Source organism: Crinia signifera, chromosome 4 (genome assembly GCF_055691185.1).
Source record: "Crinia signifera chromosome 4, ASM5569118v1, whole genome shotgun sequence".
In the NCBI taxonomy this organism is placed as follows: Eukaryota; Metazoa; Chordata; class Amphibia; order Anura; family Myobatrachidae; genus Crinia; species Crinia signifera.
In genome coordinates, this window is record NC_139220.1 from 34,323,848 (window position 1) to 34,338,426 (window position 14,579).

General features: G+C 44.6%; 1 protein-coding gene across 2 annotated transcripts in view; it reads left to right on the forward strand.

Annotated features, from left to right (window-relative positions):
* Positions 1 to 344: 344 nt before the first annotated feature.
* Positions 345 to 14,579, forward strand: part of SLC6A7 (solute carrier family 6 member 7) — a 67,637-nt gene continuing 53,402 nt past the window's right edge. For both annotated transcript variants that reach the window (XM_083181519.1, XM_083181520.1), the window contains exon 1: positions 345 to 667. In XM_083181519.1, coding sequence (XP_083037645.1) covers positions 635 to 667 — 33 coding nt within the window. In that variant the 5' untranslated portion in view covers positions 345 to 634. The remainder of the gene's footprint in view (positions 668 to 14,579) is intronic.

Here is a 14,579-nt window from a genome sequence, read left to right on the forward strand (position 1 = left end):
AGCGATGAGTGGTGCTGCGCGCTCCCGCATCATCACCGGGAAAGCTGCTCATCTGCTGTTATTACCAGCAGATGAGCGGCTTTGTGGATTCCTTTGCACACCGCTGCGCTATGCAAATCCGCTCAGTGTGTATGCACTGAGTGGCTTTCCCCTCATAATTGCCCAGTGTGTATAAACCTTAAATCACTGTATTATATGTGTGCGGTATATAACCAGCGGTTAATACACATAGTGAATATTTATTGCACATGGCATTGGTGAGGAATTCCCCAGCTCCTCTATGACGAGCCGATCTATGTGTTACAGTGAATCCAGAGGAAGTATTGCTAGATCAAATGTGTCTATCCAGACCCCACATCCAAACTCTCCGCAAAGGCCTCTCACTCTCTCTCTCCCCATCGCTCTCTTCCCATCCCCTTCCCATCTCTCTGCCTTGCTCTTCTCTAACTAGAGGGGTTAACAGCAGAACAGGCTCATCCCTATTCTGTGCCAATCACCTGAGTGTGAGAGATAGAGGACGAGGGAGAGCAGGCGAGTAGGCACATCTCTCCAGCAGGCTGGCCTCGCATCTCCCAGCTGTGGGCACAGAACCTGACGGAGCGAAGCAGAGACAGGGAAAGCCCCGAGCAACAGGATGAAGAGGTACCAAGAGCATCATCTGCAGCAGGTAGGCAGGCAACAGGCTTCCTGTGTTTAGAGATATCAGCTCTCTCCTGCTGCTCCTTATCCTGCATCGGGAAAAGCACAGGGACACATTGTCTGACATGCCAGCACTATGATCCTACTACAGCATGCATTAGCCAGACACCTGTAACATCTCGCAGTGCAGACTGTACACAGGGAAGTGCACATGATGGATGAATGGAGGCACCGAGCGCAGACAGCAGACCATGGCATGGCATTTGTACACTTAGGGAACTTGATCTTTGCAAAGGGCATTGTTGGGGAGACACATTGTTATGTGATGTGGTGAGAATACTGTATGCAGTATATGCCACAGTGGGGGTACCAGGGGCTTCTTGTGCAGGTGTGGGAATGGGTTTCCTTAGTCTGGCATCCGCTTAACCCCTTCAAGGTCTGGCATCTGGCATTGCCCAATCTACAGTATATACAGTGGTGATATGGTTCTAGAATGGAGATTACCTTATAACTATTATAAAATACATTTGGTCTATCTATCTATCTATCTATCTATCTATCTATCTGTCTGTCTGTCTGTCTGTCTGTCTGTCTGTCTGTCTGTCTGTCTGTCTGTCTGTCTGTCTATCTGTCTGTCTGTCATTATCGTCTTATGTAGATCTTTTTTTTATCTATCTATCTATCTATCTATCTATCTATCTATCTATCTATCTGTCTATCTATCTATCTATCCATCATCCTATGTAGACCTTTTTTTCTATCTATCTATCTATCTATCTATCTATCTATCTATCTATCTATCACCCTGTACACATGCATCAATTTTTCCCTATCTTCTATTCGATTTTGCTTATAGAAGCAAAATCAAATCGAATCCTTAACAAAATCGAATGGTTTTTGTGTCACTTTCGATCTACATTCGATTCGATGCGTGCTCCCGTTCTCACAAAATCGAACAGAAAAATCTACTGTGCAGCCAAGCAAATATCGTATTCAATCTAGTAAATCAAATATGTGCAATGTACAATGAATGTATATCGAATTTGATATTGAATCCGATATCTAATGCAAAAGTACAGATCTAATGCCAAATCGAATGGAAAGATCTAATGCCAGATCTAATAGAAAATTGAATCTAACATTGAATCAAAATCGATTGTGTGTACAGGGCTGATCTATCTATCTATCTATCTATCTATCTATCTATCTATCTGTTTATCCAGAGGCGGAACTACCCTTGTTGTAGCAGGTGCAGTGCACCGGGGTCCCTGAGGACTAAGGGGCCCACTGCTGCCCCTGTCTCCCTCTCCCTGTCACCTACTGGTTTGTGTCACACTCTGCCACCTCCTGTCACACTCTGACTCCCCCAACCTCCCTCTGTCACAGGGCTGATCTATCTATCTATCTATCTATCTATCTATCCAGTGGCGGATTCAGGGGGGGGGGGGCACCTGGGCACGTGCCCCCCTGTCATTTCATTTTGTAGCTGAGGACCAGAGCCCAGCCCCGTGTCTCTAGCCCCCCTGGGAACCAGAGATATCGCCTGGCAAAGCTGTAACGTTTTTTCCCCATAGGATAATATGGGACCCGTCAATTCCGACCCCCACCCGGTTCCGACGGCTGCCAGTTCCCCCCCTGGCATCAAAAAAGCTTGTAGTTGATTTCATTCTATTCCAAATCGCTGGGCCTTCAATATGATACCAGGCTGGTCCATATCGGTCAATCGGTTCCAGAGATATTGGGCGGGATGCTATATAGCAGAAATGCGGTAAAAACCCCGTTTTCGGGGTTTCTACCGCATTTCTATATGCTATATGGCGCCTCCGCAGTGTCAGCGCTGCGGAGGGAATCGCCAGCTAAAGCTGGCGAATCCCTGCAGAAGCCTATGGGCTTCTTACCGCAGCGCTGTTTGAGGGATCCGTCACGGATCCCTCCCAGCGTGCCCTGCGGCCGGCGCCGGGGTCTGCGCATGCGCAGATGGACTCCCGGGTCACAGACCCGGAAGTCCAGTGCCGGCACCGCATCGCAAGGGACAGCTCTTACCGCAAGAGCTGTCCCTTGCATGAATAACGGCATATGTTATAGCATATGCCGTTACTAATAATGCGATGTCCGGCGAAGGGGGGCCGCGGATGTTATAACATCCCGCCCATTACGTGTAAACTAACTTTTTTTATTTTTGAAATGTCATTTCATGGCTGTTCATGTTCTTTGAGGGCAGATTACTCTGGAAGCAAACGTTCCAGTTTCACTGGACCAAAATCATTCAAAGCCCACTCAAACGTTCTTCAATATGATACTTGTCTCATGTAAATGGATCAGTTGGTTCCGATATAGCCGGTTAAATAAATATAAAATATAGCCATTTGGCATAACTGGTTAAAGGGGGGGAGGGGTGGTTTTCTCTCCCCCTCACACCAGAAAATGCAGGGACTAGGCTGGTGTAAAAGGGGCCAACCTGGGAATGCATTTTCTGGTGTGAAAGGGGTATTATTTCAAATAGCCGGGACCTGCAGTGCTCTTAATATAGCCAGGTTCTGCCACTGTCAGTGGCTATAACTTCTGCCTGGCGGCTGTCCCCCATTTACCGCGAGCATGTATTCTCCTTGGCAATGAGCATGTAATCCCACATGGCAATGAGCATGGAACCTCTGGCAATGAGCATGGAACCCTTGGCGATGAGCATGTAGATAAGCAGCACTTATGTAGCATAATTTTTAATAGGCCATATGGTGTTTGACATAATACATAATGGACATAATGGCGTGTAACTTAACGTGTAATGGACATTATGGTGTAAATGTTTAATGCGCGCCTTTGGTGGACAGTGTTCCTGTTTATGAAACGTATTGTGAATTTTGACTTAATCTGTGTGGCATTATGTGAATTCTGGCTCAATCCGTGTGGCATTATGTGAATTTTGGCTTATTCCGTGTGGCATTATGTGAATTTTGTCTCAATACGTGTGGCATTATGTGAATTTTGTCTCAATCCGTGTGGCATTATGTGAATTTTGGCTCAATCCGTGTGGCATTATGTGAATTTTGACACAATCCATATGGCATTATGTTTATTTTGGCTCAATCCATTTGGCATTATGTGAATTTTGGCTCAATCCGTGTGTTATTATGTAAATTTTGGCTCAATCCGTGTGGCATTATGTGAATTTTGACACAATCCATGTGGCATTATTTGAATTTTGGCTCAATCTGTGTCGTATTATGTGAATTTTGGCTCATTCCATTTGGCATCATGTGTAAGGGGCAAGTATAATGGGGTCTAGTATGGGCCCCTGTTGAGTGGCCACACCCCATTTTCCGGAGCGCGCCTAAGGCGCGCGCACAACTACATCCTTCACTTTTGTCACCATGGTGGGCCTGGGCACTTTAAATGCCAGGGCCTATTTTTAATCCCATTCCCACCCTCTCTCTGCCGGTCTTTTAGCATGTACACTGGCACCACTAACACCGCCCCTCCCCCACCTAAACCCTCTCTTATCATGGTGCCCCCCCTGTCATTTTAGCCTGGATCCGCCCCTGTATCTATCTATCTATCTATCTATCTATCTATGATCTCATGTGCAGTGGGTCTATCTATCTATCTATCTATCTATCTATCTATCTATCTATGTATCTATCTATCTATCTATGATTTCATGTACAGTGGGACTATCTATCTATCTATCTATCTATCTATGATCTCATGTGCAGTGGGTATATCTATCTATCTATCTATCATCTCATGTACAGTGGGTATATCTATCTATCTATCTATCATCTCATGTACAGTGGGTATATCTATCTATCTATCTATCATCTCATGTACAGTGGGTATATCTATCTATCTATCTATCATCTCATGTACAGTGGGTATATCTATCTATCTATCTATCTATCTATCTATCTATCTATCTATCTATGATCTCATGTACAGTGGGTATATCTATCTATCTATGTATCTATCTATGATCTCATGTACAGTGGGTATATCTATCTATCTATGTATCTATCTATGATCTCATGTACAGTGGGACTATCTATCTATCTATCTATCTATCTATCTATCTATCTATCTATCTATCTATCTATCTATCTATCTATCTATGTGGGACTCCCCCTGAGACAGGGCTGAGATCTAGTAGGCACACAGTACAGTATATGGGTCACTCCATTGGCTGTGCTGTAATACACCTGAAGGGAAGAGAGGAACAAGTGGCTGCATCATGTTGATTGAATCCTACAGATCGCTGGTTGGATAATCACAGTTCGGCCTCTTATGCTCAGAACGCCGCTGTGTCCTGATAAATATGGTTCCTCAGATGAATGTAGCATTTCCACAAATTAACCTCTGCGAGACTACATTACCCTCCCAGTGTATTCCTCAGTATCGCCTATATCCCCCCTACATACATTATCTCACTGAATCATTCTGCCTTATTTACATCAGATAATTTGCTGCAAATGTGCCCATTTTTCCAATCCCTCTGTAAATATATACTGTGGATGTCAATAATGTCCAATGTAATACGTGAGGGCTCCCAGCAATACAGGCTATCTTCAATGACGCTTCCTAGTGTAATATCTGGGTTACAGTCTCAATCCTGTTCAAGGCTGAAGACAGTCGTACAATGCCAGGGTCGTAAAAAAGGACCATGAAATTCCAGATATTGCAAAAATAAAATAATAACTGTGCTATTTCCCTTGATCACGCTGAGCCATTCATTTGTGTATTAGTTCCTACGACCTGAAAAAGAAAATAAATCAATGGTATTATTGTGCTGTGTTGCCGTAGCAACTAAGTGTATGGCAATAGTAAAGGAATGTATACAACATAAATATGTACACAATATTTGTTTTTGCCATCCCCCATACAGCCACATGCAGATTATCAATCCTTACACTGAGCACCTGTTTAGGGTTAAATGTAATTCTTCAGAACAAGCAAAACTGTCCCTTCGCTTCCATTACAGCGGCTGCTTTCTGAATGGCACATAGTTTAAAAGACAAGGCAAAAATGCAGCTGTCATCATTCTCAACTCAGAAACTTGCATTAGGTGAGACTGGCTCTATCTGTAGGCAGCTACCTGGGGGGGGGGGGGGAGGGACACATCCTTGTTGAACTTAACGGAAACGACAGGTGTTTAACTTCTAAGACGCCATCTCCACACTTTCACCTGGGAGCTGTAAGTTGGAGTTTTGCCTAGGTTGCCGAATAACATTGCACTGGCCTGACACTAGGGGGATTATTCTGGTTGGTTCGCTTAGATGTGAATTCGTACCCTCGCGAATCGACCAAACCCCGTCTTGCGAATGGGTGGCTGCCGCCACCCATTCGCAAGGGAGACTAGCTCGCAGGGGCCTGCGAATGGATGTTACACATTAACATCCAATCGCAGGCCAGGGGGGAACCTCCCCCATCTGTTGACGGTCGCCGACCATCAAAAGATGTGGAAGGTGCACGCATATGTAAGGTTGTTCTGAGCAACCCTGGAAATGGGCGAGCAGCTGCCCCCCCCCCCCCCCCCCCCCCACCCGCATCACGGCCTCATTATCATGAGAACGGCCAGAGTTCTCATGGGAACCCCATGAAATGCTGTGTGTTGCCATATGCGAATGAGGCTGCCCAGCTCCCCACGTCCCTCAGAGCCCCCCACCCACTATGTTGGGTGCCTGCAACCACGGCAAACAATCTGTTCGCCCTGTGTGCACACACACTGCATATGCACATGTGCAGAAATGCACATTGCAAACATCGGACCCCGTGCGAACGCAGGCAATCTGCGAACGGACCTGAATGAGGTCCTAGGTCTATGGGAACGGTAAGGTATACTAGAGCTCCTGAAGGAAGGATTTTTAAATTATGCGTAGGTCAAAAAGAAACCTCTGAGGCTTGGGCCACACATAGCGGCAAAGGGGTCTTGTTCAGTGGGACCCGCTTTGCCGCAAAGGAGGAAGGGAGGGGGTCATACACAGCGTTGTTGCCGGATCCTGCAGAACACGATCTGACCACTGTGGACCGGATTTCAGGGAAAGCCCAGTGCAGCACAGTGTGAACGCATATATTGTAATGTATGTGTTCTTTCCCAAATCTTCCCAAAATCTGGCTGCCCTGCAGTCCGGTCCTACCGCAGCTATGGTCCCGCCGCTAATGTGTGGGCAGCCACATAGGAGCCATTTCTGCCACCAAGGCCAGACTGGACATCTGGCACGCCTGGTAAATGGCAGTAGGGCCAGTGGCTGATGGGCCAGTCTAGCCACGCAGAGACCAGGGCTGACAGTGCACTCTGCTCAGCTACCCCGCTCAAATAGACAGGGGCTCTGCTCCACTGCCCAGCACACTACAAGGCCAGGCCTTCATGACTTTCGGCCTACCCCTCGTGTGTCATGACCTTGTCCCCATTCTGTGTAAAAGCAGGCATAAGCCCACTCGAATGGACTGATTCTGAGCTGGATGCGGCTCACTCACATAAGCGGTCAAGGTTTTGTGCATGAAAATGTATCTAAATCCCTAAAACAACGCCCAGCACACCCTGGGTGGTGACTCGGAGGTGGCTTTGCACAATGACCAGTAGGATATACTTTCTTGAGGGCTTGTTGAGGGTGGGTCAATGGAGTGGTTTATGACTCTTAATCGTGTACATTAAAAGCCATACTCTGATGGACAGAGCATGGGACTGGGGCAAGTTTCAATGCTGTGACTGATGATGGGCACTAAAGATGCAGGGGGCGGTATTACAATGTGTACGACCCCTGACAATGGGCATCTCAGGCCTTGCACATTCATACAGGTGGATGTGCAATGGAGACGGTCTTTGTACGGTCTTTGTACCGGCATTTACATAAGGCCGCAGATGAGCGGTAGCACCTGCGTCTGCCTCCAAATCAGCCCCACTGCATGGTAGGTTTGCACAGCATTAATTTACCATCATTCTACTGCAGCAAGGAACAGGACATACCTGCAACTTTGGATTCATGAGACAAAAGTTTCCACCCACAGACAGGAAGTCAGGATAGAACCAACAAATCAGGAATGTCCCTCCTGTAGTTGGTCAATTGGGAGGTAATTATTATTATTATTTGTAAAACAACTTTATTGAAGAATAAGCATGTATATCACATATAATGTAACAGGATCAATGTACACCACAACATTGTGGTATAGAAATAATTAAGGTATAAATTGTGTCAATATCACGTAGAACTCAGTTACAATGTATAATACACAGCTATATATAACTTTAGCTCATTCTGTCATTTTTATTTTTAATCCAATTGGGAGGTAATTATTAAGAAATCAGTTAATCACTGAAGCATTAATTGCCTTATACCTCAGTGATGTCATGGCTGCATTTTGGCTGAATGTTTAGTGATGTCACTGGTTCCTAGTGAGTGGATAGACTGCGTCTTTTCTCAGTGATGGCTCCCAGTGAATGTTTAGGTTGCATTCTCAGTTATGTTACTAGACCAGAGCTGGCCTTAGGCATAGGCAAACTAGGCAATTGCCTAGGGCATTTGGAATGCCTAGGGGCATCAGCAGCTTCTGCTGAATAAAATGATATGCAGCATGCCTATATTCTGTGTGTGAGTGAGGCTGTATCTGCATATGAAATAGTGTATTCATGGAAATCACTGTAACATAGCATTCTGTATGCAGGTACAGCCACAGTCGCACACAGAATATATTCATGCCACATATCATTTTAATCATCGGAAGCTCCTTGTGTGTCCTGGTCATAACAATGCAAATAAGACGAATTTTCAGCAAAAAAGGCACCCAACGTTAGCAGAACTGGCCAGGAGCTGCATGGCCTATTGAGGCAAGATGTATGAGGAAACATCTGTATCCAAGCAGAGGCAGAGGTCACAGTGTTAGCGGCTGTGCGAGTGCTGTCTGCGGGTGGGTTGGTTGTGCAATAGTGTTCGGCATATGTGTAATTGGCATTATGTGTGTCATGTATAAATGCATTAATGATGTGTGACATGTGTAACAGGCATTATGTGTGTCATGTGTATAAGGGCATTAATAATGTGCAACATATGTGTAATGGGCATTATGTGTGTCATGTGTATAAGGGCATTAATAATATGCAACATATGTGTAAGGGGCATTATGTGTGTCTTTATGTGTATAAATGGGCATTAATAAAGGTTGGCATAATGTGTAAGGGGCATTATGGTTATAAGGACATTAATAATGTGTGATGTGTAAGGGGCATTACTGTGTGGTATTATCAGGGGTGCCTAGAGAAAGGGGTAGGGGGTACAAATTACCCAGGCCAAAGTCGGATAGAAGGGCCCAGTGGGGGCCCCGGGCCCCCTCACTTTAAGTGACAGCAGCAGCTGCAGCTCTTCTCCTCTGCCCAGCACACACTGCTTTGTGCTGGGTTGCAGAGTGGCCATGGAGGTGCCTAAAATACAATATTTTCTCCGTTTTTTTTTCTAAGGGTATAATGTGAATAATGTGAGGAGTAATGTACATAAGGTAAAGTGGTACTACTGTGTGATGTAACGTGAATAAGGGACACTAATCGCATGATATAATGTGAATAAAGTTGCACTACTGTGTGGAATAATGTGAATTGGGGGTACTATTGGGTGGCCATGCCCCTTCCAAGCAAGAACACACCCCTGTTTGGGCTGCGCACCTAAAGTGTGCACTGTTTCTATTTAAAATATTGCTGGTAGGAGCACCAAAATGATGACTTCTATGATGAGGGTTGATGGTGCTCGGAAAGCGGAGAAGGGTCAGAAGTGGAACTAGTGGCGGTGCATCAGCCAAAATCTTGCCTAGGGCGTCATTTAGGCTAGGGCCGGCTCTGCACTTGACTAGTCCCTACGTAAAGGCTGCACTTTCAGTGATGTCCCTGCTTCCTAGCGGATGGAGTGGCTGCATTTTATATGGGTTCATTGCAATGCCTTCTTCCAATGTGAATAAGTGGCGTCTGGTCTTTACATAAATAGATTCAACAAAGAAAACCAAATGTAACTTCATCCTTAGACATGCTAACTTTTAATATTTTCATGGCTAAATGCTCAGTCTCACTTCAAAATTCCACCCACTTTTTCCATCTCGTCCTAGACATTGCCTAATCGCGCTGAATTCCTGCTTACAGCTTGGAAAATATAACAATAAGTTCTATTTGTAGGAAATAAAAATCTGTTTTTTTTTCTTGGCTCGATGCAGCAAATGAAATTAAACCGGACATTTGCTTCTGCAAAAGCTGATGCTCTTACAGATTACTAGGAATACAATAATACAGGTTGAATCTCCCATTTCCGAAACTCCAAAAAACTGAATATTCCAAAAATAAGGAATTTATTTAAGCTCAAAAATATACACACAATGAATCAGCACTGTTTGGAATAATATTTTTGACTACTTATTTAAATGACACAGAGCAAGCACAATAGTGGGTCTCAAAAATCCAAAGACTAAATATAGTATAAATGGCACTATAATAGAAACTGAGGAAGAGAGGGATCTAGGTGTCACTATTTCAGGGGACTTAAAGGCAGGTAGGCAATGTAACAAAGCAATGAGGAAGGCAAGTCAGATGCTTGGTTGCATAAAGAGAGGAATCAGCAGTAGAAAGAAAGCAGTAATAATGCCACTGTATAGGTCATTGGTACGGCCTCATCTAGAGTATTGTGTTCAGTTCTGGAGGCCATATCTCCAGAAGGATATAAATACATTAGAGACTGTACAAAGAAGGGCAACTAAAATGGTGCATGGCCTACATCACAAAACGTACCAGGAAAGACTAAAAGATCTTAATATGTATACTTTAGAGCAGAGAAGGGAAAGGAGGGACATGATAGAAACTTTCAAATATATCAAGGGTTTTAACAAGGTACAGGTGGGAGACATTCTTCACAGGAAGAGGAGCAGCAGAACACGAGGACATGCACTGACACTAGAGGGAGGAAGATTCAAGGGAAATGTGAGGAAGAATTACTTCACGTAGATGTGTTGATAAATGCAAGGTCATGCACCTTGGGAGACATAACCGGTGTGCTAGTTATAACCTAAGCAGCCAGACGTTGGGTACTTCGGTACTGGAAAAAGATCTGGGAGTCCAAATAGACAACAAACTGGGGTGTAGTGCTCAATGTCACATAGCAACAAAAAAGGCCAACAGAATTCTAGCATGTATTAAAAGGGGCATGGAAACTAGGGACTCAGAAGTAATTATGCCTCTGTCCAAAGCATTGGTTAGACCAGGGGCAGATCCAGGATAAAATGACAGGGGGGGCACCATGATAAAAGAAGGTTTGGGTGGGGGAGGGGCGGTGTTAGTGGTGCCAGTGTACATGCTAAGAGAGCGGCAGAGAGAGGGTGGGATTGGGATTAAAAATAGGCCCTGGCATTTAAAGTGCGCAGGCCTACCATGGCGACAAAAGTGAAGGATGTAGTTGTCCTCGCGCCGAAGGTGCGCTTTAGAAAAGGGGGTTTGGTCACTCAACAGGGGGCGTGTCCTTGAGTGTAGTGTACAACACCATATACAACTTCTACACATTATGCAACAAAATACTAGACCCCATTATACTTGCCCCTTACACATGATACCAAATGGAATGAGCCAAAATTCACATACTGCCACTCGGATTGAGCCAAAATTCACATAATGCCACATGGATTGAGCCAAAATTCACATAATGCCACACGGATTGTCACAAAATTCACATAATGCCACATGGATTGTCACAAAATTCACATAATGCCACACGGATTGAGCCAAAATTTACATATTAACACATGGATTGAGCCAGAATTCACATAATGCCACATGGATTGAGCCAAAATTCACAATATGCTTCACAAACAGGGACATTGTCCACCAAATGCGCGCATTAAACATAATGTCCATTACATGTTAAATTACACGCCATTATGTCCATTATGTATTATGTCAAACACCATAATGCCTATTAAAAATTATGCTACATAAGTTGCTTATCTACATGCTCATTGCCAAGGGCTCCATGCTCATTGCCATAGGTTCCATGCTCGTTGCCATGTGGGATTACATGCTCATTGCCAAGGGGGAATACATGCTCGCAGTAAATTGGGGACAGCCGCCACCAGGCAGAAGTGATAGCCACTGACAGTGGCAGAGCCTGGCTGTATTCAGAGCACTGCAGGTATAGGCTATTTGAAATAATACCCCTTTCACACCAGAAAATGCATTCCAAGGTTGGCCCCTTTTCAGTGGTGTAGCTAGGTGCCACGGCGCCCGGAGCAAGGGCATGTTTCGCGCCCCCCCAATATGTAGTAGGTGAGGCTCCTGCGCAGTGAAAAGTGGGCACGGACCAACGTTATACCACACACCGTAATGCCCATTGCACATTTTAGTGAACTTTTTAATTCCAATTACACATAAGCCCACACATGATGCCCATGACATACTATATAACACTCCGCAATGCCCATGACATACTATAGAACACTCCGCAATGCCCATGACATACTATAGAACACTCTGCAATGCCCATGACATACTATATAACACTCTGCAATGCCCATGACATACTATATAACACTCTGCAATGCCCATGACATACTATATAACACTCTGCAATGCCCATGACATACTATATAACACTCCGCAATGCCCATGACATACTATATATAACACTCCGCAATGCCCATGACATACTATATAACACTCCGCAATGCCCATGACATACTATATAACACTCCGCAATGCCCATGACATACTATATAACACCGTAATGCCCATTACATACTATATAACACCGTAATGCCCATTACACTTTTGACACAAATGTGCCACTTACCTACATGCTCAATGCCAGGGGCTTCATGTTCAATGCCAAGGGGCTTCATGCTCAATGCCAAGGGGCTTCATGCTCAATGCCAAGGGGCTTCATACAGTCACTAATCCCACATGGATGCGCTGCTGCCCTCCACATACAAAGTATTCGCATTGGTGGGGGGTGAGCAGTGACAAAAGTGAAGGATGTAGTTGTCCTCGCGCCGAAGGCGCGCTTTAGAAAAGGGGGTTTGGTCACTCAACAGGGGGCGTGTCCTTGAGTGTAGTGTACAACACCATATACAACTTCTACACATTATGCAACAAAATACTACACCCCATTATACTTGCCCCTTACACATGATGCCAAATGGAATGAGCCAAAATTCACATACTGCCACTCGGATTGAGCCAAAATTCACATAATGCCACATGGATTGAGCCAAAATTCACATAATGCCACACGGATTGTCACAAAATTCACATAATGCCACATGGATTGTCACAAAATTCACATAATGCCACACGGATTGAGCCAAAATTTACATAATAACACATGGATTGAGCCAGAATTCACATAATGCCACATGGATTGAGCCAAAATTCACAATATGCTTCACAAACAGGGACATTGTCCACCAAATGCGCGCATTAAACATAATGTCCATTACATGTTAAATTACACGCCATTATGTCCATTATGTATTATGCCAAACACCATAATGCCTATTAAAAATTATGCTACATAAGTTGCTTATCTACATGCTCATTGCCAAGGGCTCCATGCTCATTGCCATAGGTTCCATGCTCGTTGCCATGTGGGATTACATGCTCATTGCCAAGTGGGAATACATGCTCGCAGTAAATGGGGGACAGCCGCCACCAGGCAGAAGTGATAGCCACTGACAGTGGCAGAGCCTGGCTGTATTCAGAGCACTGCAGGTATAGGCTATTTGAAATAATACCCCTTTCACACCAGAAAATGCATTCCAAGGTTGGCCCCTTTTCAGTGGTGTAGCTAGGTGCCACGGCGCCCGAAGCAAGGGCATGTTTCGCGCCCCCCCAATATGTAGTAGGTGAGGCTCCTGCGCAGTGAAAAGTGGGCACGGACCAACGTTATACCACACACCGTAATGCCCATTGCACATTTTAGTGAACTTTGTAATTCCAATTACACATAAGCCCACACATGATGCCCATGACATACTATAGAACACTCCGCAATGCCCATGACATACTATAGAACACTCTGCAATGCCCATGACATACTATATAACACTCCGCAATGCCCGTGACATACTATATAACACACCGCAATGCCCATGACATACTATATAACACTCCGCAATGCCCATGACATACTATATAACACTCCGCAATGCCCATGACATACTATATAACACTCTGCAATGCCCATGACATACTATATATAACACTCCGCAATGCCCGTGACATACTATATAATACTCCGCAATGCCCATGACATACTATATAACACTCCGCAATGCCCGTGACATACTATATAACACACCGCAATGCCCATGACATACTATATAATACTCCGCAATGCCCATGACATACTATATAACACTCCGCAATGCCCGTGACATACTATATAATACTCCGCAATGCCCATGACATACTATATAACACTCCGCAATGCCCATGACATACTATATAACACTCCGCAATGCCCATGACATACTATATAACACTCCGCAATGCCCATGACATACTATATAACACTCTGCAATGCCCATGACATACTATATAACACTCCGCAATGCCCGTGACATACTATATAACACACCGCAATGCCCGTGACATACTATATAATACTCCGCAATGCCCATGACATACTATATAACACACCGCAATGCCCATGACATACTATATAACACTCCGCAATGCCCATGACATACTATATAACACTCCGCAATGCCCATGACATACTATATAACACTCTGCAATGCCCATGACATACTATATAACACTCCGCAATGCCCGTGACATACTATATAACACTCCGCAATGCCCATGACATACTATATAACACTCCGCAATGCCCATGACATACTATAGAACACTCCGCAATGCCCATGACATACTATATAACACTCTGCAATGCCCATGACATACTATATAACACTCCGCAATGCCCGTGACC